Raw genomic sequence first — 24,169 nt, 5'->3', positions numbered from 1 at the left:
GATAAATACTGGCTAGGATACTGCGGCAAACTTCCATGCCCTTCTTTGAATGCATTGGGTCCTGGTCTGAAAATGCCTCCATTTTTAAAATTCTCACCCTTGCTTTCAAGTGCCTCCATGATCTCCTGCTCCCTATCTTGGTAAGCTCTTCCTACAGCTCTGCAAGATCTCTAGTTCTGCCCTATTGCACATCTCTAATTTTCATCACTTCATTATTGGTAGCCATGCCTATAGCTGCCAAAGCCCTAAGCACTGGAATTCCCTTCTTGAAACTCTGCATCTCTCCTCCTTTAAGATGCTCCCTTTAAACCAAACTCTTTGACCAAGCCTGTCCTAATATCTTATGTGGCTCATTGTTGAATTTTTTTTTTTTGATAACACTCCTGTGAAACACCTTGGGATTTTTTTTAACTACATTAAAGCTGCTATATAAATGCAAGTTGTAGTGTCATGGGACCTTTTTGTGTTTGTACACAGAGGATATAGGCTTCCATTATTTTGTTCCCTTTTGGTGTGGAACTGGGAGCACAAGGAGAAAAATTCTGGCATTTCTTCTATCATATTTTAGGCCAACTGTTGGCAATGTTATACTGGATTATCCATTTTGGATGGAAGCTAAGGAGAAATCATCCTGTGTCCATGCCATCTTTGTCCAATTTCTCCTTAGCTCTCACCTATCCCTGACCTTTTATTTTGCTCCACCCGCTCTACCCCTTCTGAAACAGTACAAAAATCCATCACGTTTCTACTTCTCTTTAACTCTGGAGAAGTGTCAGACGGACTCGAAGCATTAACTCTGTTTCTCTCTCCACATATGCTGCCAGACCTGCTGAGTTTTTCCAGCATTTTCTGTTTTTATTTCTGATTTACAGCATCCACTGTCTTTGGCTTTTAACTTAGTGGTTATCTCTTTACACCCAGTCAGAGATAAGTTGAAGCCACTGTAGCCAGAATCTTATACAAAGCTTAATTCGGTGCAAATGTTTCAGGTTTTGTTTGTCTGAGGTATGAATCGAACTACTTCTGAACTGAAGTAGTGTGTATGATTTATTTATGTTTCTGTGGTATTAACCAGTTACTCTTGAATTGGGTTTTGGGTAACAGATGCTGGGGGTGCATGAGGAAGAACTTTGTCACAGTGAATGATAATGATCTGGAACTGGCGGTGAAAGTGGAGATGATGAATGATCTCAAAAGGAAATCGGATGGGCATTTGAGGAAAATAAACTTGCTGGACTACGAAGATCGAGTGGGGAGATGGGGACTGATTGGATTGCTGTACGGAGCCACACAGACTCTGCGCTAAATGGTGGCCCACTGTGAATAATAATGACTCTAATGATCCCTATGATGCATATTAGATATTGAAGTATATCAGTAAAATACCTTGCTGCTTGTTTGCTTCTTTCACTTTTAGCAGGGATGATCACCCATTTCCCCTGAAACCCTCAGCCACAATTGGCTCTTCTACAACCTTCAATGCTCCAGCACTGTACATATTTGTATCCCAACTTCCTCATGCAGGGAGAGGCAATGGCGTAGTGGTAATGTTGCTGGACTAGTAATCCAGAGACTGAGGGTAATGCTCTGGGGACCTGGGTTCGAATCCCACCACGGCAATAAAAACCTGGAATTATAAGTTTATTGATGACCATGAAACCATTGTCAATTGTTGTAAAAACCCATCTGGTTCACTAATGTCCTTTAGGGAAGGAAATCTGCTATCCTTACCTGGTCTGGCCTACATGTGACTTCTGACCCACTGCAATGTGGTTGACTCAAGAATGCCCCCTGAAGGAGGGCAGTTAGGGATGGGCAATAAATGCTGGCCAAGCCAGCGACGCCCACATCCCATGAATGAATTTTTAAAAATACTCTATACAAATTCCAGATCTCCTCAGACTGTTAATATTCTGTTAACTTCCATTAGCTCCCTATCTATCAAGCTATCTGTGTAGAAATTGGGCCTCTTTGCTTTTAATGGGAGCATGGTTGTAGGGAGCAATGTCCTGTGCCACAATGGTGCATGAAAACATCCAACCCAGATTGAGTTGGTCTAATTTTCAGATGCTCCTGGAAACTGCTGAAAGGCTGCTTAAATACATAACTGAGAAGCCTAACTGCTGTTTTAGGTCTCCTCTTAGAAATTGGACAATGATGTGATGGGGCAAGGGCAAGCCAGGCCTACACCAGTTAGGATCACCAGAAGCTGAAGTTGAGTATTGCTGAAAAAAGACACATGCTGTTGATAATTTCGTCTTGCACTCATCAGGACTGTAGGTGAAATAATGTATAATGAATGAGAAGAGAGTGCTTGATTAGCAAGTGGACCGATTGGTAGAGGCATTGCCATGGAGAATGCATCAGTTCACAGAATCACACAGTGCAGAAGAGGCCCCTCGGCACATCATGTCTGCACTGACACGTGAGAAACACCTGCCTACCTACCTAATCCCATTTACCAGCACTTGGCCCATAGCCTTGAATGTTATGACGTGCCAAGTGCTTATCCAGGTACTTTTTAAAGGATGTGAGGCAACCCGCCTCCAGCACCATCCCAGGCAGTGTATTCCAGACCATCACCACCCTCTGGGTAAAAAAAGTTTTCCCTCACATCCCCCCTAAACCTCCTGCCCCTCACCTTGAACTTGTGTCCCCTCGTGACTGACCCTTCAACTAAGGGGAACAGCTGCTCCCCATCCACCCTGTCCATGCCCCTCATAATCTTGTATGCCTCGTTCAAGTCTCCCCTCAGTCTTCTCTGCTCCAACGAAAACAACACAAGTCTATACAACCTCTCTTCATAACTTAAATGTTTCATCCCATGCAACATCCTGGTGAATCTCCTCTGCACCCTCTCCAGTGCAATCACATCCTTCCAATAATGTGGCGACCAGAACTGCACACAGTACTCCAGCTGTGGCCTCACCAAGGTTCTATACAACTCCAACATGACCTCCCTACTTTTGTAACCTATGCCTCGATTGATAAAGGCAAGTGTCCCATATGCCTTTTTCACCACCCCACTAACATGCCGCTCCGCCTTCAGAGATCTATGGACATGCACGCCAAGGTCCCTTTGTTCCTCAGAACTTCCTAGTGTCATGCCGTTCATTGAATACTTCCTTGTCCATGCCGTTCATTGAATACTTCCTTGTCAAATTACTCCTTCCAAAGTGTATCACGTCACACTTTTCAGGGTTAAATTCCATCTGGCACTTATCTGCCCATTTGACCACCCCGTCTATATCTTCCTGTAGCCCAACACACTCAACCTCATTGTTAACCACCCGGCCAATCTTTGTGTCATCCGCAAATTTACTAATCCTACCCCCCACATAGTCATCTATGTTGTTTATATAAATGATGAATTATAGGGGACCCAGCACAGATCCCTGTGGTATGCCACTGGATACTGGCTTCCAGTCACTAAAGCATCCTTCTATCATCACCCTCCGTCTCCTACAACTAAGCCAATTTTGAATCCACCTTATCAAATTACCCTGTATCCCATGTGCATTTGCCTTCTTTATAAGTCTCCCATGTGGGACCTCGTCAAAGGCTTTACTGAAATCCATATGTACTACATCAACTGCACTACCCTCATCTACACACCTGGTCACCTCCTCAAAAAATTCAACCAAATTTGTTAGGCATGACCTCCCTCTGACAAAGCGATGCTGACTATCCCTGATCAAACCTTGCCTCTCCAAGTGGAGATAGATTCTCTCCTTCAGAATTCTCTCCAGTAGTTTCTCTACCGCTGACGTGAGACTCACTGGTCTGTAGTTCCCTGGCTTATCTCTATATCCCTTCTTAAATAGCGGAACCACATTAGCTGTTCTCCAGTCCTCTGGTACCTCTCCCGTGGCCAGAGATGAATTAAAAATTTGGGTCAGAGCCCCTGCGATCTCCTCCCTTCCCTCCCTCAGCAGTCTGGGACACAAATCATCCGGACCTGGAGATTTGTCCACTTTTAAGCCTGCCAACACCTCCAATACCTCGTCACTCCCTATATCAATTTGCTCAAGAACCTTGCAGTCTCTCTCCCCGACTTCCATACCTACATCCTCATTCTCTTGGGTGAAGACGGATGTGAAGTATCGGTTCAACACTCCACCAATGTCCTCTGGCTCCACCTATAGATTGGTCCCTAATGGGCCCTACTCTTTCCCTGGTTATCCTCTTCCCATTGATATACTCATAGTTTATCTTGGAATTTTCCCTACTTTTACCAGCCAGAGCTTTCTCATATCCCCTTTTTGCTCTCCTAATTGCTTTCTTAAGCTCCACCCTGCACTTTCTGTACTCCACTAATGCCTCTGCTGATTTGCTTCCCTTGTCCTGCTAAAAGCCTCTCTTTTCCTTCTCATCGTATCCTGAATATCTTTGGTCATCCATGATTCTCTGGGCTTGTTACTCCTTCCTATCACCCTAGAGGCAACATGTTGAGCCTGTACCCTCCCCATTTCCTTTTTGAACACACTCTACCTCTCCTCTGTAGATTTCCCCACAAGTAGCTGTTCCCAGTCTACCTTGGCCAGATCCTGCCCTATTTTACTAAAATCCGCTCTCCCCCAATCCAAAACATTTTTTTTGCAACTTGTCTATTTCTTTGTCCATAACAAGCTTAAATTGTACCATAAACAAAAACAGAATTGCCTGGAAAAACTCAACAGGTCTGGCAGCATCGGTGGAGAAGAAAACAGTTGACGTTTCGAGTCCTCATGACCCTTCGGCAGATGAGAAGTATAGTTAGGAGAGAGGTGAAATATAAGCTGGTCTAAGGTGGGGGGCGCGGGGAGAGAGAAGTTGAGGGTGGGGTGGTTGTAGGGATAAGCAAGCAGTGATGGGAGCAGATAATCAAAAGATGTCACAGACAAAAGGATCAAAGAGGTGTTGAAGGTGGTGATATTATCTAACAAAAGTGCTAATTAAGAATGGATGGCAGGATACTCAAGGTACAACTCTAGTGGGGGTGGGGTGGAAAGACTAAAAAAGTATTAGTTGTAGATTTAAAAATAATGGAAATAGGTGGGAAAAGAAGAATCTATATAAATTATTGAAAAAAAGGGAGGGGGAAGAAACGGGGTGGGGAAGTGGGGAGGGGGAGTTCAAGATCTAAAGTTGTTGAATTCAATATTCAGCCCGGAAGGCTGTAAAGTGCCTAGTCGGAAGATGAGGTGCTGTTCCTCCAGTTTGCGTTGGGCTTCACTGGAACAATGCAGCAAGCCACGGACAGACATATGGGCAAGAGAACAGGGTGGAGTGTTAAAATGGCAAGCGACAGGGAGGTTTGGGTCTTTCTTGCGGACAGACCGCAGGTGTTCCGCAAAACGGTCGCCCAGTTTGCGTTTGGTCTCTCCAATGTAGAGGAGACCGCATTGGGAGCAACGAATGCAGTAGACTAAGTTAGGGGAAATGCAAGTGAAATGCTGCTTCACTTGAAAGGAGTGTTTGGGCCCTTGGACGGTGAGGAGAGAGGAAGTGAAGGGGCAGGTGTTGCATCTTGTGCGTGGGCATGGGGAGGTGCCATAGGTGGGGGTTGAGGAGTAGGGGGTGATGGAGGAGTGGGCCAGGATGTCCCGGAGGGAACGATCCCTACGGAATGCCGTCGGGGGGTGAAGGGAAGATGTGTTTGGTGGTGGCATCATGCTGGAGTTGGCGGAAATGGCGGAGGATGATCCTTTGAATGCGGAGGCTGGTGGGGTGATAAGTGAGGACAAGGGGGACCCTATCATGTTTCTGGGAGGGAGGAGAAGGCGTGAGGGCGGATGCGCGGGATATGGGCCAGACACGGTTGAGGGCCCTGTCAACGACCGTGGGTGGAAAACCTCGGTTAAGGAAGAAGGAGGACATGTCAGAGGAGCTGTTTTTGAAGGTAGCGTCATCAGAGCAGATGCGACGGAGGCGAAGGAACTGAGAGAATGGGATGGAGTCCTTACAGGAAGCGGGGTGTGAGGAGCTGTAGTCGAGGTAGCTGTGGGAGTCAGTAGGCTTGTAATGGATATTGGTGGACAGTCTATCATCAGAAATTGAGACAGAGAGGTCAAGGAAGGGAAGAGAAGTGTCAGAGATGGTCCATGTGAAAATGATGGAGGGGTGGAGATTGGAAGCAAAATTAATAAATTTTTCCAGGTCCCGACGAGAGCATGAAGCAGCACCGAAGTAATCATCGATGTACCGGAGAAAGAGTTGTGGGAGGGGGCCGGAGCAGGACTGGAACAAGGAATATTCCACATACCCCATAAAGAGACAGGCATAGCTGGGGCCCATGCGGGTACCCATAGCCACACCTTTTATTTGGAGGAAGTGAGAGGAGTTAAAGGAGAAATTGTTCAGTGTGAGAACAAGTTCAGCCAGACGGAGGAGAGTAGTGGTGGATGGGGATTGTTGGGGCCTCTGTTCAAGGAAGAAGCTAAGGGCCCTCAGACCATCCTGGTGGGGGATGGAGGTGTAGAGGGATTGGACATCCATGGTGAAGAGGAAGCGGTTGGGGCCAGGGAACTGGAAATTGTTGATGTGACGTAAGGTGTCAGAGGAATCACGGATGTAGGTGGGAAGGGACTGGACAAGGGGAGAGAGAAGGGAGTCAAGATAACGTAAAATGAGTAAATTGTACCATGTTGTGGTCGCTATCACTAATATGCTCCCCTACCACCACCTCAGCCACCTGTCCAGCTTCATTCCCCAGAATTAGGTCCAGCACTGCGCCGTCCCTTGTTGGACCCTCTACATATTGACCTAAAATGTTCTCCTGTACACATTTCAAGAATTCCACTCCATCCAAGCCCTTAAAACTCTGTTTATCCCAATTAATGTTGGGAAAGTTGAAATAACCTAATATAATTACCCTATTATTGTTTTTACACACCTCCGCAAATTGTGCACAGATTTGCTCCTCAATTTTCCGCTGACTATCTCGGGGTCTATAATAAACACCTAACAATGTGGCTGCCCCTTTTTTATTCTTAAGCTGTACCCACAAAGCTTCATTCGATGCTCCCTCCAAGATATCATCTCTCCTTACTGCAGTAACTGACTCCTTAACTAATAATGCAATGCCTCCTCCTCTTTTACCCCCTCCCCTGTCTCACCTGAAGATTCTATATTCCGGAATGTTGAGCTGCCAATCCTGCCCCTCCCTCAACCACGTCTCAGTGATGGCTACTATATCACAATTCCACGTGTCAATCCTCACCCTTAACTCATCTGTTTTACCTGTAATACTCCTGGCATTGAAGTAGAGGCCATTCAGCCTTGCCTTACTCCCTTGAAACTTAATTTAGCTGTACTCCCTCTGACTTGATTGTATTCCTGCATTATGATGTGTCCCCTATTCTGCTAACATTCTGTGTCCCCTTCTCCCAGCCAAATTAGTTTAAACTCCCCCCCCCTCCAAAAAACAGCACTAGCAAAGCTGCCCGCAAGGATGTTAGTCCCACTCTGGTTCAGATGCAGACTGTCCCGCTTGTACAGGTCCCACCTTCCCCAGAAACGGTCCCAGTGATCCAGGAATCTAAAACCCTCCCTCCCACACCAACTCTTAAGCCACGTATTCATCTGCGTTATTCTCCTGTTTCTGAGCTCGCTAGCACGTGGCACTTGGAGTAATCCAGAGATTACAGCCCGAGAGGTTTTGCATTTTAGCCTACTGCCTAACTCCTTGAATTCTTGATGCAAGACCTCATCCCTCTTTCTACCTATGTCATTGGTACCAACATGTACCATGACCTCTGCTTTGTCACCCTCCCCCTTCAGGATGCCCTGCAGCCGTTCAGTGACATCCTGCACCCTAACACTAGGGAGGCAACACATCATCCTGGAGTCACATTGATGGCCGCAGTAGCACCTAACTGTTTCCCTGACTATAGGATCTCCTATTACTATTGCTCTTCCTCCCCTCCTGTACAGACAGGCTGCTTGTGGTGCCAGAAGCTTGGCCCTGTCTGCACTCCCTGGAGGAACCAGCGCCCTCATCAGCCTCCAGAACGGAATACCGATTTGCGAGCGGGACTCCAGGGGACTCCTGAACTACTTGGCTGTTTCTCTTGGACTACCTGGTGGTCACCCATTCCCTTCCTTCCTCAAGTCCCTTCAGCTGCGGTGTGACCACCTCTCTAAATGTGCTATCCACGATGCTCTCACTGATAAAGCTTGGCAGTTAACTGTCAGTTGTTTAAATCGTTAAACCTAAACTTAACTGCTCGTCAGGAACTCCAAGTCCTGACAGTGTTTGGACTTTACGCACGTGCACAGGCCAGGAGCAGGCTGCACATGTGCAGTTCCACATCCTGTACATCTTTGGGCTGAGGAACGGCCAAGCCCGCTTGTGCAGAAGAAGGGCATGAAAACCCAGGTCAGGTGACCAGGTGCGGAGAGCCATAGTCAGCAAGCCTCCCAGAGAGAGAGGGACAAGGGAGACTGGATAGGAGAGGTCCCAAAAAGAAGCCCCAGATAAGGGACAAAGACAAGGCACAGAAACCGGTCCCAGTTAAGTTCATTTAAAGGGAGAGAGCAGAGAAACAGCGTCCAATTAGAGAAAGGGCTGTGAGGAGTATAGTTTAAGTGAACTGTGCTTGGGAGAAGCCCTTGTAGTTGAAGAGGGTTCAAGAGAAGCCCTAAAGAGCCAAGAAGGCAGCCGAAGGTTGCCTCTCTGTGTTGCGGGCTGCTGGGGCAAAGATAACTGTGGAGCAGTCGTGCTCTGCTTGGCATGACTGAAGAGTGAAAATTGTGCTTTTAAGTTGAAGCTTGAGTGTACTCGGGAATCCAGGAGAATGGCATCTCAGAAGGTAAGTTTGAAATCCTGAAAGATAGGCTGTCGTTAAAGCTGGTCGAGTTGGAGCGACTTATGGAGAGAATTCCAAGGCGGGATCTTCGAAGGTGAAGATTGGAAACCCTTGTTAGAGACGGAATTTCAGTGAGATTGGTTGACTGTGTGGCTAATATTTGGGTGGGTGGGTTGTTGAGAAATCCATACAATCTGTTTTAGTTGCATCTGTCATTTATTGTGTAGTGTGGTGTGTCTGACCACAGTTTGCCTGTTAATTCACATGTGCCTCATACTTAACCTGAATGTTAAAAGCAATTCACAATATCTATCTCAGATTTTATCTTTCTGACCTTGTATAATTAAGTTTATAAAACAAAAACAAAAATACCTAGAAAAACTCAGCAGGTCTGGTAGCATCAGCGGAGAGGAGCACAGTTAACGTTTCGACTCTGAATGATCCTTCAACAGAACTAAGTAAAAATAGAAGACAGGTGAGATATAAGCTGGTTTCGGGGGGGTGGGACAAGTAGAGCTGGATAGAGGGCCAGTGATAGGTGGAGATAACCAAAAGATGTCACAGACAAAAGGACAAAGAGGTGTTGAAGGTGGTGATATTATCTAAGGAATGTGCTAATTAAGGGTAGAAAGCAGGATAAGCAAGGTTCAACAACTTTAGATCTTAAACTCCCCCTCCCCCCATCTCCACCCCATTTCTTTCCCCCCCCCCGCTTTTTTTTCAATAATTTATATAGATTCTTCTTTCCCCACCTATTTCCATTGTTTTTAAATCTAAAACTAAAACCTTTAGTCTTTCCACCCCACCCCCACTAGAGCTGTACTTTGAATATCCTGTCTTCCATTCTTAATTAGCACTTTTCTCAGACAAAGACCACCACCTTCAACACCTCTTTGACCCTTTTGTCTGTGACATCTTTTGATTATCTGCTCATCTCCACAATCATCACACCACACCCTCAATGTGTCTCTTCCCCCCCCCCCCCCCCCCCCCCCCCCCCCCCACCTTAAACCAATTTATATTTCTCCCTTCTTCTAATCTATGCTTCAGTTCTGCCGAAGGGCCATGAAGGCTCGAAAAGTTAACTGATTTCTTCTCCGCCGATGCTGCCAGACTTGCTGAGTTTTTCCAGGTAATTCTGTTTTTGTTTTGGATTTCCAGCATCCGCAGTAGCTTTTAGCTTTTTGTTTTTAAGGTACAGATAGCCCTAGTGGGGGTGGGGTGGGGTGAAGGAATCAAAAAAGACTAAAAGGTAGAGATAAAACAATGGATGGAAATACATTTAAAAATAATGGAAGTAGGTGGGAAAAGAAAAATCTATATAAATTATTGGGAAAAAAGGTGGAGGGAGGTGGGGAAGAGAATCGGAAAGGGGGTGGGGATGGAGGGGCGAGTTCATGATCTAAAATTGTTGAACTCAATATTCAGTCCGGAAGGCTGTAAAGTGCCTAGTCGGAAGATGAGGTGCTGTTCCTCCAGTTTGCGTTGAGCTTCACTGGAACAATGCAGCAAGCCAAGGACGGACATGTGGGCATGAGAGCAGGGTGGAGTGTTGAAATGGCAAGCGACAGGGAGGTCTGGGTCATGCTTGCGGACAGACCGAAGGTGTTCTGCAAAGCAGTCACCCAGTCTGCGTTTGGTCTCTCCAATGTAGAGAAAACCGCATTGGGAGCAACAAATGCAGTAGACTAAATTGAGGGAAGTGCAAGTGAAATGCTGCTTCACTTGAAAGGAGTGTTTGGGCCCTTGGGCGGTGAGGAGAGGGGAAGTAAAGGGGCAGGTGTTGCACCTTCTACGGCTGCAAGGGGAGGTGCCATGTGAGGGGGTTGAGGTGTAGGGGGTGATGGAGGAGTGGACTAGGCTGTCCTGGAGGGAACGATCCCTGCGGAATGCCGCCAGGGGGTGTGAAGGGAAGATGTGTTTGGTGGTGGCATCATGCTGGAGTTGGCGGAAATGGCGAAGGATGATCCTTTGAATGCAGAGGCTGGTGGGGTGATAAGTGAGGACATGGGGGACCCTATCATGTTTCTGGGAGGGAGAAGAAGGTGTGAGGGCGGATGCGCGGGAGATGGGCCGGACACGGTTGAGGGCCCTGTCAACCACCGTGGGTGGAAAACCTCGGTTAAGGAAGAAGGAGGACATGTCAGAGGAACTGTTTTTGAAAGTGGCATCATCAGAACAGATGCGACGGAGGCGAAGGAACTGAGAGAATGGGATGGAGTTCTTACAGGAAGCGGGGTGTGAGGAGCTGTAGTCTGTCCAAGGGCCCAAACACTCCTTTCAAGTGAAGCAGCATTTCACTTGCACTTCCCTCAATTTAGTCTACTGCATTTGTTGCTCCCAATGCGGTTTTCTCTACATTGGAGAGACCAAACGCAGACCGGGTGACTGCTTTGCAGAACACCTTCGGTCTGTCCGCAAGCATGACCCAGACCTCCCTGTCGCTTGCCATTTCAACACTCCACCCTGCTCTCATGCCCACATGTCCGTCCTTGGCTTGCTGCATTGTTCCAGTGAAGCTCAACGCAAACTGGAGGAACAGCACCTCATCTTCCGATTAGGCACTTTACAACCTTCTGGACTGAATATTGAGTTCAACAATTTTAGATAATGAACTCTCTCCTCCATTCCCACCCCCTTTCCGATTCTCTTCCCCCCCTCCCCCCCGCCTTTTTTTCCAATAATTTATATAGATTTTTCTTTTCCCACCTACTTCCATTATTTTTAAATGTATTTCCATCCATTGTTTTATCTCTACCTTTTAGTCTTTTTTGATTCCTTCACCCCACCCCCACTAGGGCTATCTGTACCTTGCTTGTCCTCCTTTCTACCCTTAATTAGCACATTCCTTAGATAATATCACCACCTTCAACACTTCTTTGTCCTTTTGTCTGTGACATCTTTTGGTTATCTCCACCTATCACTGGCCCTCTATCCAGCTCTACTTGTCCCACCCCCCCCCCCCGAAACCAGCTTATATCTCACCTGTCTTCTATTTTTACTTAGTTCTGTTGAAGGATCATTCAGAGTCAAAACGTTAACTGTGCTCCTCTCCGCTGATGCTACCAGACCTGCTGAGTTTTTCTAGGTATTTGTGTTTTTGTTTTGGATTTCCAGCATCCGCAGTTTTTTGCTTTGCTTTTATCTTAATAATTAAGTTTATTTTTGTTGTTCAAATCCCGTGAAATATCGTGGCTTTATTCTATTAGCAAGTGTCTTGAATCTCGAACTTTGCCTCTTTAAACAAAAAGTTGTTGGTCCCAAATTGGATCTTACCAAAAGCTTGGGGTCTGGCCCAACATCATAACAAAACTGAAACCAGACCTTTTTTTTCAGTTGAAAAAGGTGCAATGTGTGTACACATTCCTTCTGTCTGCAAAGGACAGGGCCCTGTATATTAACATATTTGGCTTTTAGCACACGTAAGTGAGCCTGGGTTATGATCGTAAATTGGATGTGATTAGATTGCAGCACATTATATCACATTAGATATGATTCTGTGATTGGAGAACAATTGCTAAGCAACTTTTTTTTTATTCATTCATGGGATGTGGGCTTCACTGGCTGGGCCAGCATTTATTGCCCATCCCTAATTGCCCTTGAGAAGATGGTGGTGAGCTGCCTTCTTGAACCGCTGCAGTCCATGTGGTGTAGGTACACCCACAGTGCTGTTAGGAAGGGAGTTCCAGGTTTTTGACCCAGTGACAGTGAAGGAACAACGATATATTTCCATGTCAGGGTGGTGAGTGACTTGGAAGAGAACTTCCAGTTGGTGATGTTTTCATGTGACTGCTGCCCTTGTCCTTCTAGATGGTAGTGGTCGTGGGTTTGGAATGCGCTGCCCAAGGCAGCTTGGTGAATTCCTGCAGTGCATCTTGTAGGTGGTACACACTGCTGCTCCTGTGTGTTGATGTTGGAGAGAGTGAATGTTTGTGAATGTGATGCCAATCAAGTGGGCTGCTTTGTCTTGGATGGTGTCAAGCTTCTCGAGTGTTGTGGGAGCTGCACTCATCCAGGCAAGTGGAGAGTATTCCATCACACACCTGACTTGTGCCTTGTAGATGGTGGACAGGCTTTGGGGAGTCAGGAGGTGAGTTACTCATTGCAGGATTCCTAGTCTCTGACCAGCTCTTGTAGCCACAGTATTTACATGGCTAGTCCAGTTCAGTTGCTGGTCAGTGGTAACCCCAGGATGTTGATAGTGAGGGGTTCAGTGATGGTAATGCCTTTGAATGTCAAAGGGTGATAATTAGATTCTCTCTTGTTGGAGATGGTCATTGTCTGGCACTTGTGGCAAATAACATTCGCACCACACTTGTTAGCCCAAGCCTGGTTATTGTCCAGGTCTTGCTGCATTTTGTCATGGACTGCGTCAGTATCCGAGGAGTCCCAAATGGTGCTGAACATTGTCCAATCATCAGCTATCATCCCTACTTCTGACCTTATAATGGAAGGAAGGTCATTGATGAAGCAGCTGTAGATGGTTGGGCTGAGGATACTACCTTGAAGAATTCCGGCAGTGATGCCCTGGAACTGAGATGACCGACCTCCAACAACCCCAATCATTTTCTTTTGTGGTAGGAATGACTCCAACCAGTGGCAAGTTTTCCCCAATTCCCATTGACTCCAGTTTTGCTACGGCTCCTTGATGCCTCACATGGTCAAATGCGGCCTTGATGTCAATGGCAGTCACTCTCTCCTCCTTGCGAGTTCAGCTCTTTTGCCCATGTTTGAATCAAGGCTGTAATGAAGTCAGGAGCTGCGTGGTCTTGGCGGAACCCAAACTGAGCCTTTGTGCCACTTGAAGAGAGTGCAAAAGAGGTTTACGAGAAGGGTTCCAGGGATGAGACACTTCAGTTATGAGGAAAGATTGGAGAAGTTTGGACTGTTTTCCTTGGAGGGGAGAATGCTAAGAGGAGACTTGATAGAAGTTTTCAAAATCATGAGGGGTCTGGACAGAGTAGATAGGGAGAAACTGTTCCTGCTCGTAAATGTATCGAGAACCAGAGGGCACAGTTTTAAAGTGCTTTCCAAATAAAGCAAATGTAAAGTGAGAAAAACGTTTTCACACAGCAAGTAGTTAGGATTTGGAATGCACTGCCTGGGAGTGATGAGTCAGGTTCAATTGCGGCATTCAAGAGGGCGTTGGATGATTGTTTCTATTTAAATAATGTACAGGGTTATAGGGAAAAGGCAGGAGATTGGCATTAAGTTAAAATACTCAGAGCCGGTGCAGACATGATGGGCCGAATAGCCTCCTTCTACACTGTAATAATTCTGTGATAGCACTGTGGTGACGCCTTCCATTACTTCACTGAATTTTACTTCATTGAGTGTAGACTGATGGGGCGGTAATTGGCCAGGTTTCACTAGTTAGACCACACCTAGGATACTGTGAACAGTTTTAGTCCCCGTAACTAAACAAAGATATGCTGGAATTGGAGGCAGTCCAGAGACTGTTCTCTAGGTTGATCTCAGGTATGGAAGGAATTTCTTTTGAGGAGAAGCTGCGTCGGTTGGGCCTGTACTCATCGGAGTTTAGAAGAAAGAGAGGCGACTTTATTGAAACATAAAAGATTCTTAGGGGGCTTGATAGGGTAGATGCTGAGAGGTTGTTTCCCCTTGTGGGAGAGTCTAGGACCAGAGAGCTTAATCTCAGAGTAAGGGGTCGCCCATTTAAGACAGAGGTGAGGAGGAATTTCTTCTCTCTGAGGGTAGTCAATCTGTGGAATTCTTTACTGCAGAGGGCTGTTGAGGCTGGGTAGCTAAGTATATTCGAGGCTGAGATAGACAGATTTTTAATCAGTAAGGGAATCAAGGGTTATGGGGAAAAGGCAGGAATGTGGAGTTGAGGATTATCAGATCAGCCATGATCTCATTGAAAAGCGGAACAGACTCGATGGGCCGAATAGCCTACTTCTGCTCCTATGTCTTATGGTCTTAAACAAAATGAGAGCCGTCTCACAACCTTTTAAGCCCCAGGCTTAAACCTTTAACTTTATTTTTACCTTTCTACTTTTGCAACTCCTTAATTTTCTGTCTTCATTTTCTCCTTCTGTTTCGCCATGAGTTGTGTTATAAGTAATATTTTGTTCCTCTTCTCTTCTACCCCCCCCCACCACCATTTGAAATTGAAAGTTCTTGTCTACCAATCAAGCTAAGAGCATCACTTTCCTACATTAGAACAGGGACTTCACTTCAAAGGTACTTTACTGGCTGTAAAGTGCTTCGGAACATCCCAAGGTTGTGAAAGGTGCTATGTACCTGCAAATTCCTAGGTTCTCCAATTGATTACCACCTGTCTCTGCACAAGTCACACCACCTTGTGTAGGTGTTATTTGCATTTTTAGATGGCAGAAGTACCATCATTCTTATTTTTTGTTAGCTTAAATGGCAGGAGGTACACTTTTCAGTGCCAGCAAATGAAACTTTCTAAATAAAATTGAATGCAGGTGGCATGACTAGTATTATTGCCTCAATCTAACCAATTTTCAGTATCTTAAAAAAGTTAATTTTTTTCATTAAATATATTATTGTCAAATGCTATGTTAGACAAATAATTGATTTATTAAAAAATCATCATGGCAACAGATGTCGAATTGTGATGACGATGCAAATAAAACGATCATTATTCATGACTTGGTTATGGACAATTATAAATTAAAGCATAAAATAATAAATGGATTGCACAACCAAAGAAATAATTACAGCATGTTGCAAAATGCATTTTGTATTAAAGTCCATACATCATGTATTGTTAGGTTAAATTCATTACAAAACTAATAATTAGTATTAAATGATTGAGGATTTAAAGCAGGGTATTGGGCTGTCTCGCAGTCTGTTACTATATTTTACTTGTGGACTGGTGTCTTTTTTGCTTTGATTCCATCGCGCGTTTACTTTTGTGTGATTGTGGCAAGAGATGGTGGCAATGCAAGGTGGGATTCAGAAGTTTCCTAGCAAAGTCCAGACAGCTTTTTCTGATGTTCAGCAAGGGAACATGTATTCAGTTGGTGGATTGTGTCAAAGTAGCTTTGGTACATGTTACCTAGGATCAGTTTCTGAACACTTTCAAGCTTGTTCACATACTCTTTGGTAGCTTTTATTCTGGCTGCCTTAATTATTATGCTGATCCATTATCAAATTATTTGCATAGTAATTGGCTTGATGGCTGTTGTGGGGAAGGTATTAGAATCGATCATTTAAGGAGGTTATAGCTAGGCACTTCGCAAAACTCAAGGTAATCTGGAAGAGTCAGCATGGTTTTGTGAAAGGGAAATCATGTTTAACCAATTTATTGGAGTTCTTTGAAGAAGTAACATTTGCCATGGATGAAGGGCAAATTGTAGACATACTGTAGTTGGATTTGCAGAAGGTATTTGATAAGATGCGGGTAGCACATTAGCATGGATAGAAGATTGATCCGCTGGCTGGCAGAAAACAAGTATGCATAAACAAGTCTCTTTAATGATTGGCAGGATGTGACGAAGTGTGGATTCCCACAAGGGCCTGTGCTGAGGCCTCAACTTTTCACAATTTATATCAATGACTTAGATGAGGGGGCAAATGCATGGTACTTAAATTTGCATATGATGCAAAGATAGGTAGGAAAGTATGTTGTGAAGAGGGCATAAAGAGGTTGCAGAGGGATTTAGATAGGTTGAGTGAGTGGGCTAAAATCTGGCAGATGGGGCATAATGTTGGAAAATATGAAGTTGTTCACTTTGGCAGGAAGAATAAAAAAGCAGAGTATTACTTAAACGGAGAACAACTGCAGAATTCCAAGGTGCAGAAGGATCTAGGTGTTTTAGTGCATGAGTCACAAACGTTAAAACGCAGGTACAGCAAGTAATTAAGAAGGCTAATGGAATGCTATCCTTTATGATGAGAGGAATTTAACATGAAGCAAGGACATTATGCTTCAGTTATACAGGGCATTGGTGAGTCCACATCTTGAATAGTGTGTGCAGTTTGGATGTAAATGTGTTGTAAGTGGCTGAGTTTTTTATTCATTCATGGCTAGGCCAACATTTATTGCCCATCCCTAATTGCCCTTGAGAAGGTGATGTAGCCACACCCACAGTGCTGTTGTGGAGGCATTTCCAGGATTTTGACCCAGCAACAGTGAAGGAATGGTGATATATTTCCAAGTCAGGATGGTGAGTGGCCTGGAGGGCAACTTCCAGGTCGTGATGTTCCCTTCTAAGCTGCACACTAGTTTACTAGAGTGATACTTGGAATGAGTGGGCTGTCTTCTGAGGTATGGTTAAATAGACTGGGCTTGTTTCCACTGGAGTTTAGAAGAGTGAGGGGTGACTTGATTGAAGCATATAAGATCCTGAATGGCTTAACAAGGTAGACATGGAAAGGGTGTGGGTGAGCTCAGAACTAGAACTGTTTTAAAATTAGGGGTTGCCCTTTTGGGACAGAGATGAGGAGAATTTTTTTCTGAGGGTTGTGTGATTTTGGAACTCTCTGCCTCAGAAGGCAGTGGAGGTGGGGTTATTGAATATTTTTGAGACAGAGATAGGTAGATTTTTGTTAGGCAAGGGAATCAAAGGTCATCAGGGGTAGATGGGAATGTGGAATTTGAAACGCAGCAGATCAGCCAAGATCTTATTGAATGGCGGAGCAGGCTCAAAAGGCTGAATGGCCTACTTCTGAACCTATTTTATATGTTTGTATTGAGTCACTTCCCTGAAATAGATGTGCTCATGGGTTGTTTTTGTATGTATATGAATGCAGAATATAATTTTAGAACTACAACTGATGACAAACCAGGTTTGTAATGCAAATCTAATCAAGTTCTCTGATTTGAATCCGCTCTTTAATAACATTTGGGATGTGGATATGAAACACAAGGTACAGCAAAGCAGCCAGCCATGTTAATATAGTCACGAAATTGTAATTCTGCACACTATGATTTTGGTTTTTTTTTTAGTCATTACTATTAGTTTGCCCAGTCCTAGCTTGGTTAGTGGGGTTGAGCACCCAGTTGTATACTTTCTTCACTATATGCCTGTTCTTTTGGTTGTGCACAAAGATTCTATATGGTCAGAAGTTTATAGTCTTTGATTACAATGCTTTGAGAGATGTGTGTTGAGTGCAATTAATTTTAAACTTGAAGCAACCTATAGCGAAATGCGTGTATAAGGACATTTCATATGTACTGATCTGTTTTCCCTATGCAACATTGATTAGACAGGATGAAACACATTTTAAGTCCATATCTGCTAAGATTATATTGCAATATGCTACTGCATTTTTTTCTATCCAGGCATACACTTCATAGTACTCTTCTGCTTTTCTCTTCTAGGACTTGGTGAACATTGACATGTTTCTTACAGCAAAGGAGGTAGAGGAGTCACTCGAAAGGCAAGAGACAGCTACTTGTCTGGCTTGGTGTCATGACAACAAATCAAGGCTGAGGAAGATGAAGGTGTGTTCTCAAAATGAATTGTAGCTCTTGATTATTAGTCAAGGTAGTTTTGAGTGGCTCTTGTTAATTGACCCATGTTAATTTACCATTCTCAAAGAGGAGGGATGGGGGCAAACATTTCAAGAAATTTCTCTTCAGTAAATGTGTGCGCTTTGTGGTCGGGCTCTAAATTAAAAAACAGAATCTCGATGGTAATAATGATGGTATTATGATCGTTGCATCTGGAGATCAGCTGAGAATTATTGCCATAGCTGAAATTTTCAATTTGTAGTTTAAATCTTTACCTCAGGAAACAGAAATGTTACTTCCATTAACAACTGTAGGAAGAGCTTGAATATGTTAAAATACAGTTTGTACTTTAGGTAGCTGGGAAGCTTATGCTTTCAATAACAAACTTTTGAAAAAGCACTAATAAAACCAACTTCCTCATTTATACCTCCATATAAAAGCATAAGTTACTATTCCCAAAGAGGAGGGATGGCAGCAAACATTTCAAGAAATTTCCCTTCAGTAAATGTGTGTACTTTGTGGTCAGGCTCTAAATTAAAAAGCAGAATCTCGATGGTAATGATCTCTATTGTTATGATCTCGAGGAGACAATTTCTTTTAGAAAAGAAATTCGAACTCCCAGTTATTAACTCAACTTGTGCCACGAGATTTCATGTTTTAAACAAAAGCTTTTACTGTAGAAGAGTTCAACAAAGCAAGTACTTAACCTAACCCTATATAGTTCGTAAACACTTGGATTTTAAACCCAAAACCTCAACAGGATATTCTCCGTTCTATTTTTATTTCCACCCAAGAGCTCCCCTATACTTCCCAGGATATTGAGAGTTCTTTCACTTCTCCTGGGATCAAACCAAATTGTGTCACAGCTCTCAGGAATTCACTTTATTTCTCCTCAGTGTTCCAGCTATTCTCCAAAGTATGAGACTTTCTAGGGTCATTCCGCTAAGATTCAGCCAGTTAACCCTCTAATTCTCTTTAAGCACCTCCATGAATGTGGACTCCCAGCTCCAGCATGGTCTTTACTACCTCCTTGCTTGGTGGTCTACAGTCTCTGGCAGTGTTCTCTCTGTCCTTGTCTCAAAGCTGCTTCTGTGCACCTGTTGGAGGTTTTTTCTTTCTGTCCGTGTGAAATCACACAGAGGAACCCAAACAAAAGACTACCTCCCTGTAATCTATCCCCATGGCAACGTGGTACACCTGGGATGTTCCAGATAGAGATTTCAACTAATACTTCAATTTCCAAACTTGTCTTTTGAGTATATGGATACTTTAAGATCTTCCATTGTTTACCTGTTCCTTCTAAACCCTTTGACCTGGGACCCACATGCATAACCTAAACCCCTATGGAGACAACTGTAGACATCTCATCTTCACCAAGACTCAAAGAATTTACCTGTTGTTCAGTGTTTTCAAGCTTCTAATTCTAATCTTATTTAATAAACACAGGCTACCCTTTGAATTGATATTACTTTACGTCTGTTTGCTGATCTCCCAAACCAGATTTTTTTTCCAATTTATGTTATATTGAACACCTCAAACCTCAATTTAAGAGTTTTAAGATCGTAAATTATTCCTAAAACATGTGAATCATGAAATTAGATGTTTTTGCAACACTTGATTATTGCCCCAGCTGCATGCAAATTGGATTAGGAGCAGACAGATCGGAAGAATTAACAAGTGGCTAAAGGGCTGGTGTGGGAAAGAGGGGTTAGAACCATAGAAAAGTTACAGCACAGAAGGAGGCCATTCGGCCCATCTTGTCCATGCCAGCCCGAGGACACCCAGGTGCCCTTTCTAATCCCACCTTCCTGCACCCGGCCCATAGCCCTGCAGTTTACAGCACTTAAGGTGCAGATCCAGGTACTTTTTAAAAGAGTTTAATGTTTCTGCCTCTACCACTAACTTGGGCAGTGAATTCCAGACACCCACTACCCTCTGCATAAAAAAGTTCTTCCTCATGTCCCCCCTACACCTTCTGCCACATCTTGAATCTATGCCCCCTGGTTCTAGAATTCTCCATCAAGGGAAACAATTTTATCCTGTCCACTCTATCTATTCCCCTCATAATTTTGTACACCTCAATCAAGTCACCTCTCAGCCTTCTTTGTTCTAAGGAAAATAACCCCAACCTATCCAATCTCTCCTCGTAGCTACGCTTTTCTAACCCTGGCAACATTCTTGTAAACCTCCTCTGCACACTCTCCAGAAATATTACATCCTTCCCGGGTTCCGTTTCATTGGACACCGGCACAAATCCTGTGACAGGAAGGAGCTGTACTGATGGCATGGGTTCCACCTGAATGGAGATGGCACCCATGTCCGACTGGAAAGGGTAAACTGGGACGTGGAAAAGGCTTTAAACCAGTAAGGGAGGGGAAGGATGGACAAGAAACGTAAGCAGTCTAGATGTAAACAAAAAAGGGAGACGAACATAGGAAAGAATAAAGTAAGGAAGGATATTGATGGCAAGGGAATCAATAGAGCTTTAGAATGGGAATGTAAAAAAAATGGTTAGGCATAAAGTGAAAGGAAATTCTATTAAAAATTAGTTTAAAATATCTATACAACAATGCCCACAGTATCCATAAAAACAGGGAAGCTGAGGCAATCTGCATTGGGAGGAACCATTCATAGTAGGGATTACTGAGACATGGCTACAGAAAAATCAGGACTGGGAATTAAATAATGCATGGTAGAATATGTTTGGAAATGAAGATTTGAAGAATATTAAGGTGGATAAGTCCCTTGGGCCAGATGGGATCTACCCCAGAGTACTGAGGGAGGCAAGGGAGGAGATTGCTGGGGCCTTGACAGAAATCTTTGTATCCTCACTGGCTATGGGTGAGGTCCCAGAGGACTGGAGAATGGCCAATGTTGTTCCATTGTTTAAGAAGGGTAGCAGGGATAATCCAGGAAATTACAGGCCAGTGAGCCTTACGTCAGTGGTAGGGAAATTATTGGAGAAGATTCTTCGTGACAGGATTTACTACCATTTGGAAGCAAATGGGCATATCAGTGAGAGGCAGCATGGTTTTGTGAAGGGGAGGTCGTGTCTCTAACTTGATCGAGTTTTTCGAGGAAATGACAAAAATGATCGATGATGGAAGGTCAGTGGATGTTATATACATGGATTTCAGTAAGGCCTTTGACAAGGTCCCTCATGGCAGACTGGTACAGAAGGTAAAGTCGCACGGGATCAGAGGTGAGCTGGCAAGATGGATACAGAATTGGCTTGGTCATAGAAGACAGAGGGTAGCAGTGGAAGGGTGCTTTTCTGAATGGAGAGCTGTGACTAGTGGAGTTCCGCAGGGATCAGTGCTGGGACCTTTGCTGTTTGTAGTATACATAAATGATTTGGAGGAAAATGTAACTGGGCTAATTAGTAAATTTGCAGACGACACTAAGGTTGGAGGAGTTGCAGGTAGTGAAGAGGATTGTCAAAGGATACAACGGGATATAGATCGGTTGGAGACTTGGGCGGAGAAATGGCAGATGGAGTTTAATCCGGACAAATGCGAGGTAATGCATTTTGGAAGGTCTAATACAGGTAGGAATTATACAGTAAATGGCAGAAAACTTAAGTGCATCGATGGGCAGAGGGATCTGGGTGTACAGGTCCACAGGTCACTGAAAGTGGCAATGCAGGTGGATAAGGTAGTCAGGAAGGCATATGGCATGCTTGCCTTCATTGGCAGGGGTATTGAGTATAAAAGCTGGGAAGTCATGCTGCAGTTGTATAGAACCTTGGTTAGGCCACACTTGGAATATTGCGTGCAATTCTGGTCGCCACATTACCAGAAGGATATGGAGGTGTTGGAGAGGGTGTAGAGGAGGTTTGCCAGGATGCTGCCTGGTCTAGAGGTTATTAACTAAGAGGAGAGGTTGGAGAAACTCGTATTGTTCTCACTAGAGCGGCGGAGATTGAGGGGCGACTTGATAGAAGTTTACAAAATTATGAGTGGCATGGACAGAGTAGATAGTCAGAAGCTTTTTCCCAGGGTGGAAGAGTCAATTATTAGGGGACATAGATTTAAGGTGAGAGGAGAAAACTATAGAGGAGATGTGCGGGGCAAGTTTTTTACGCAGAGGGTAGTGAGTGTCTGGAATTCGCTGCCAGAGGAGGTGGTGGAAGCAGGTATGATAGTGGTGTTTAAGAGGCAGCTTGATAAATACATGAATAGGATGGGAATAGAGGGATACAGACCCCGGAAGTGCAAAATGTTTTAGTTGACGGGCAATATGATCGGCGCAGGCTTGGAGGGCCGAAGGGCCTGTTCCTGTGCTGTACTGTTCTTTATTCTTTGATAGTAGGAAAACGGAGATGGCATAGTTGTATTTATTTGGGATAACATTGTGGCAGTACAAAAAGGGATGCAGCTATCAGCAAGACAAAAATAGAAGCTGTAGGCATAGAGATAAAAGGTAATGACGAACCAGTCACAATAATAGATGCAGTCCACAGACCACCTTATAGTGGTAGGGAGGTGGAGGAAGAAAAATGCAGACAATTTAGGGAATTGAGCAAAATTCATAGAATAATAATCATGGGGGATTTCAGCTATCCTGATATTAATTGGACAGAAGAGCTCGGTAAAGGGGAGAGGAACATAGGAGCACGAGTAGCCCATTCAGCCCATTGAACCTGCTCTGCCATCCAGTACGATTATGACTGATCATCCACTTCAATGCCTTTTTCCCACACTATCTCCATATCTCTTTGTCACTGGTATTTAGAAATCTGTCAATCTCTACTTTAAACATACTCAGTGGCTGAGCTTCCACAGCCCTCTGGGGTGGAGAATTCCAAAGATTCTCAACCCTCTCACTAAAAAAGTTCTCCCAAATTGGTCCTAAGTGGCTTCTCCCTTACTTCGAGATTGTGTTTCCTGGTTCTAGACTCCCCAACTGGGGAAACATCTTACCTTCATCTACCCTGCCTATCCCTCTAAATATTTTGTAGGTTTCAGTGAGATTACTTGTTAAACTATAGAGAATACACGCCCAGTTTCCCCAGTCTCGTCATACGACAGTCCCATCATCCAGGGAGCAAGTCTGGTGAACCTTCGTTGTACTCCCTCTATGGTAATACCTAAGTAATAGCGATCATAATATAGTACACATTAAGATGATAGTGAAGGACATAAGTATGACGAAAACCTAGCTAATACATTGAGGAAAAGCTGATTGAGGGGCTGAGAAAATAATTTGAGAAAATAAGTGAGCAACTATATTGGCAAACAGCAAAATAGAACAAGAATAGGAAACATTTAAAATGTTCAACAGAGTGCAGGAATAATATATTCCAATTAGAGGAAAGAACAAACTAAACACTAGTGGAACTCCACCTTTTTCTTAACAAAAAACTACTGCGGGTGCTGGAAATCCAAAACAAAAACAGAATTACCTGGAAAAACTCAGCAGGTCTGGCAGCATCGGCGGAGAAGAAAGGAGTTGACGTTTCGAGTCCTCATGACCCCTCAGTTCTGTTGAAGGGTCATGAGGACTCGAAACGTCAACTCCTTTCTTCTCCGGCGATGCTGCCAGACCTGCTGAGTTTTTCCAGGTAATTCTGTTTTTGTTTTGTCCACCTTTTTCTTCTTCGTTCATAGGATGTGGGTGGCGCTTGTTAGACTAGCATTTATTGCCTATTCTTAATTGCCCTTGAGAAGATGATGAATGAATTAAGACATAAGGGAACAATTGAGTGTTAGAAAAGAGATATACATTCAGCACATAAATGGCCGAGGAGTGCATGATAAGAGAAAATATGAAGAGATCAGGAGAGAAGTTTAAAAAAAAGCAAGGCCAAGAGGGACTGTGAAATTAACTTGTAAAGCTAAACAAAATATTTTACAGACACATCAATAAAAAGGAAGGCTGTATTTAAAAACAAAAATTGCTGGAAAAACACTGCAGGTCTGACAGCATCTGT

The 24,169-nt window shown here is 44.1% G+C and overlaps 1 protein-coding gene across 2 annotated transcripts in view; it reads left to right on the top strand.

Moving 5' to 3' along the window:
• The window catches only part of maea (macrophage erythroblast attacher, E3 ubiquitin ligase), a 171,908-nt gene that overhangs the window by 82,334 nt on the left and 65,405 nt on the right, over positions 1–24,169 (top strand). For both annotated transcript variants that reach the window (XM_078553628.1, XM_078553618.1), the window contains exon 4: positions 18,106–18,228. In XM_078553628.1, the coding sequence (XP_078409754.1) occupies positions 18,106–18,228 (123 nt within the window). The remainder of the gene's footprint in view (positions 1–18,105; positions 18,229–24,169) is intronic.

This window comes from Cetorhinus maximus, chromosome 1 (assembly GCF_964194155.1).
Source record: "Cetorhinus maximus chromosome 1, sCetMax3.hap1.1, whole genome shotgun sequence".
Lineage (NCBI taxonomy): Eukaryota > Metazoa > Chordata > Chondrichthyes > Lamniformes > Cetorhinidae > Cetorhinus > Cetorhinus maximus.
This window is presented reverse-complemented; position numbering and strand designations above follow the sequence as displayed.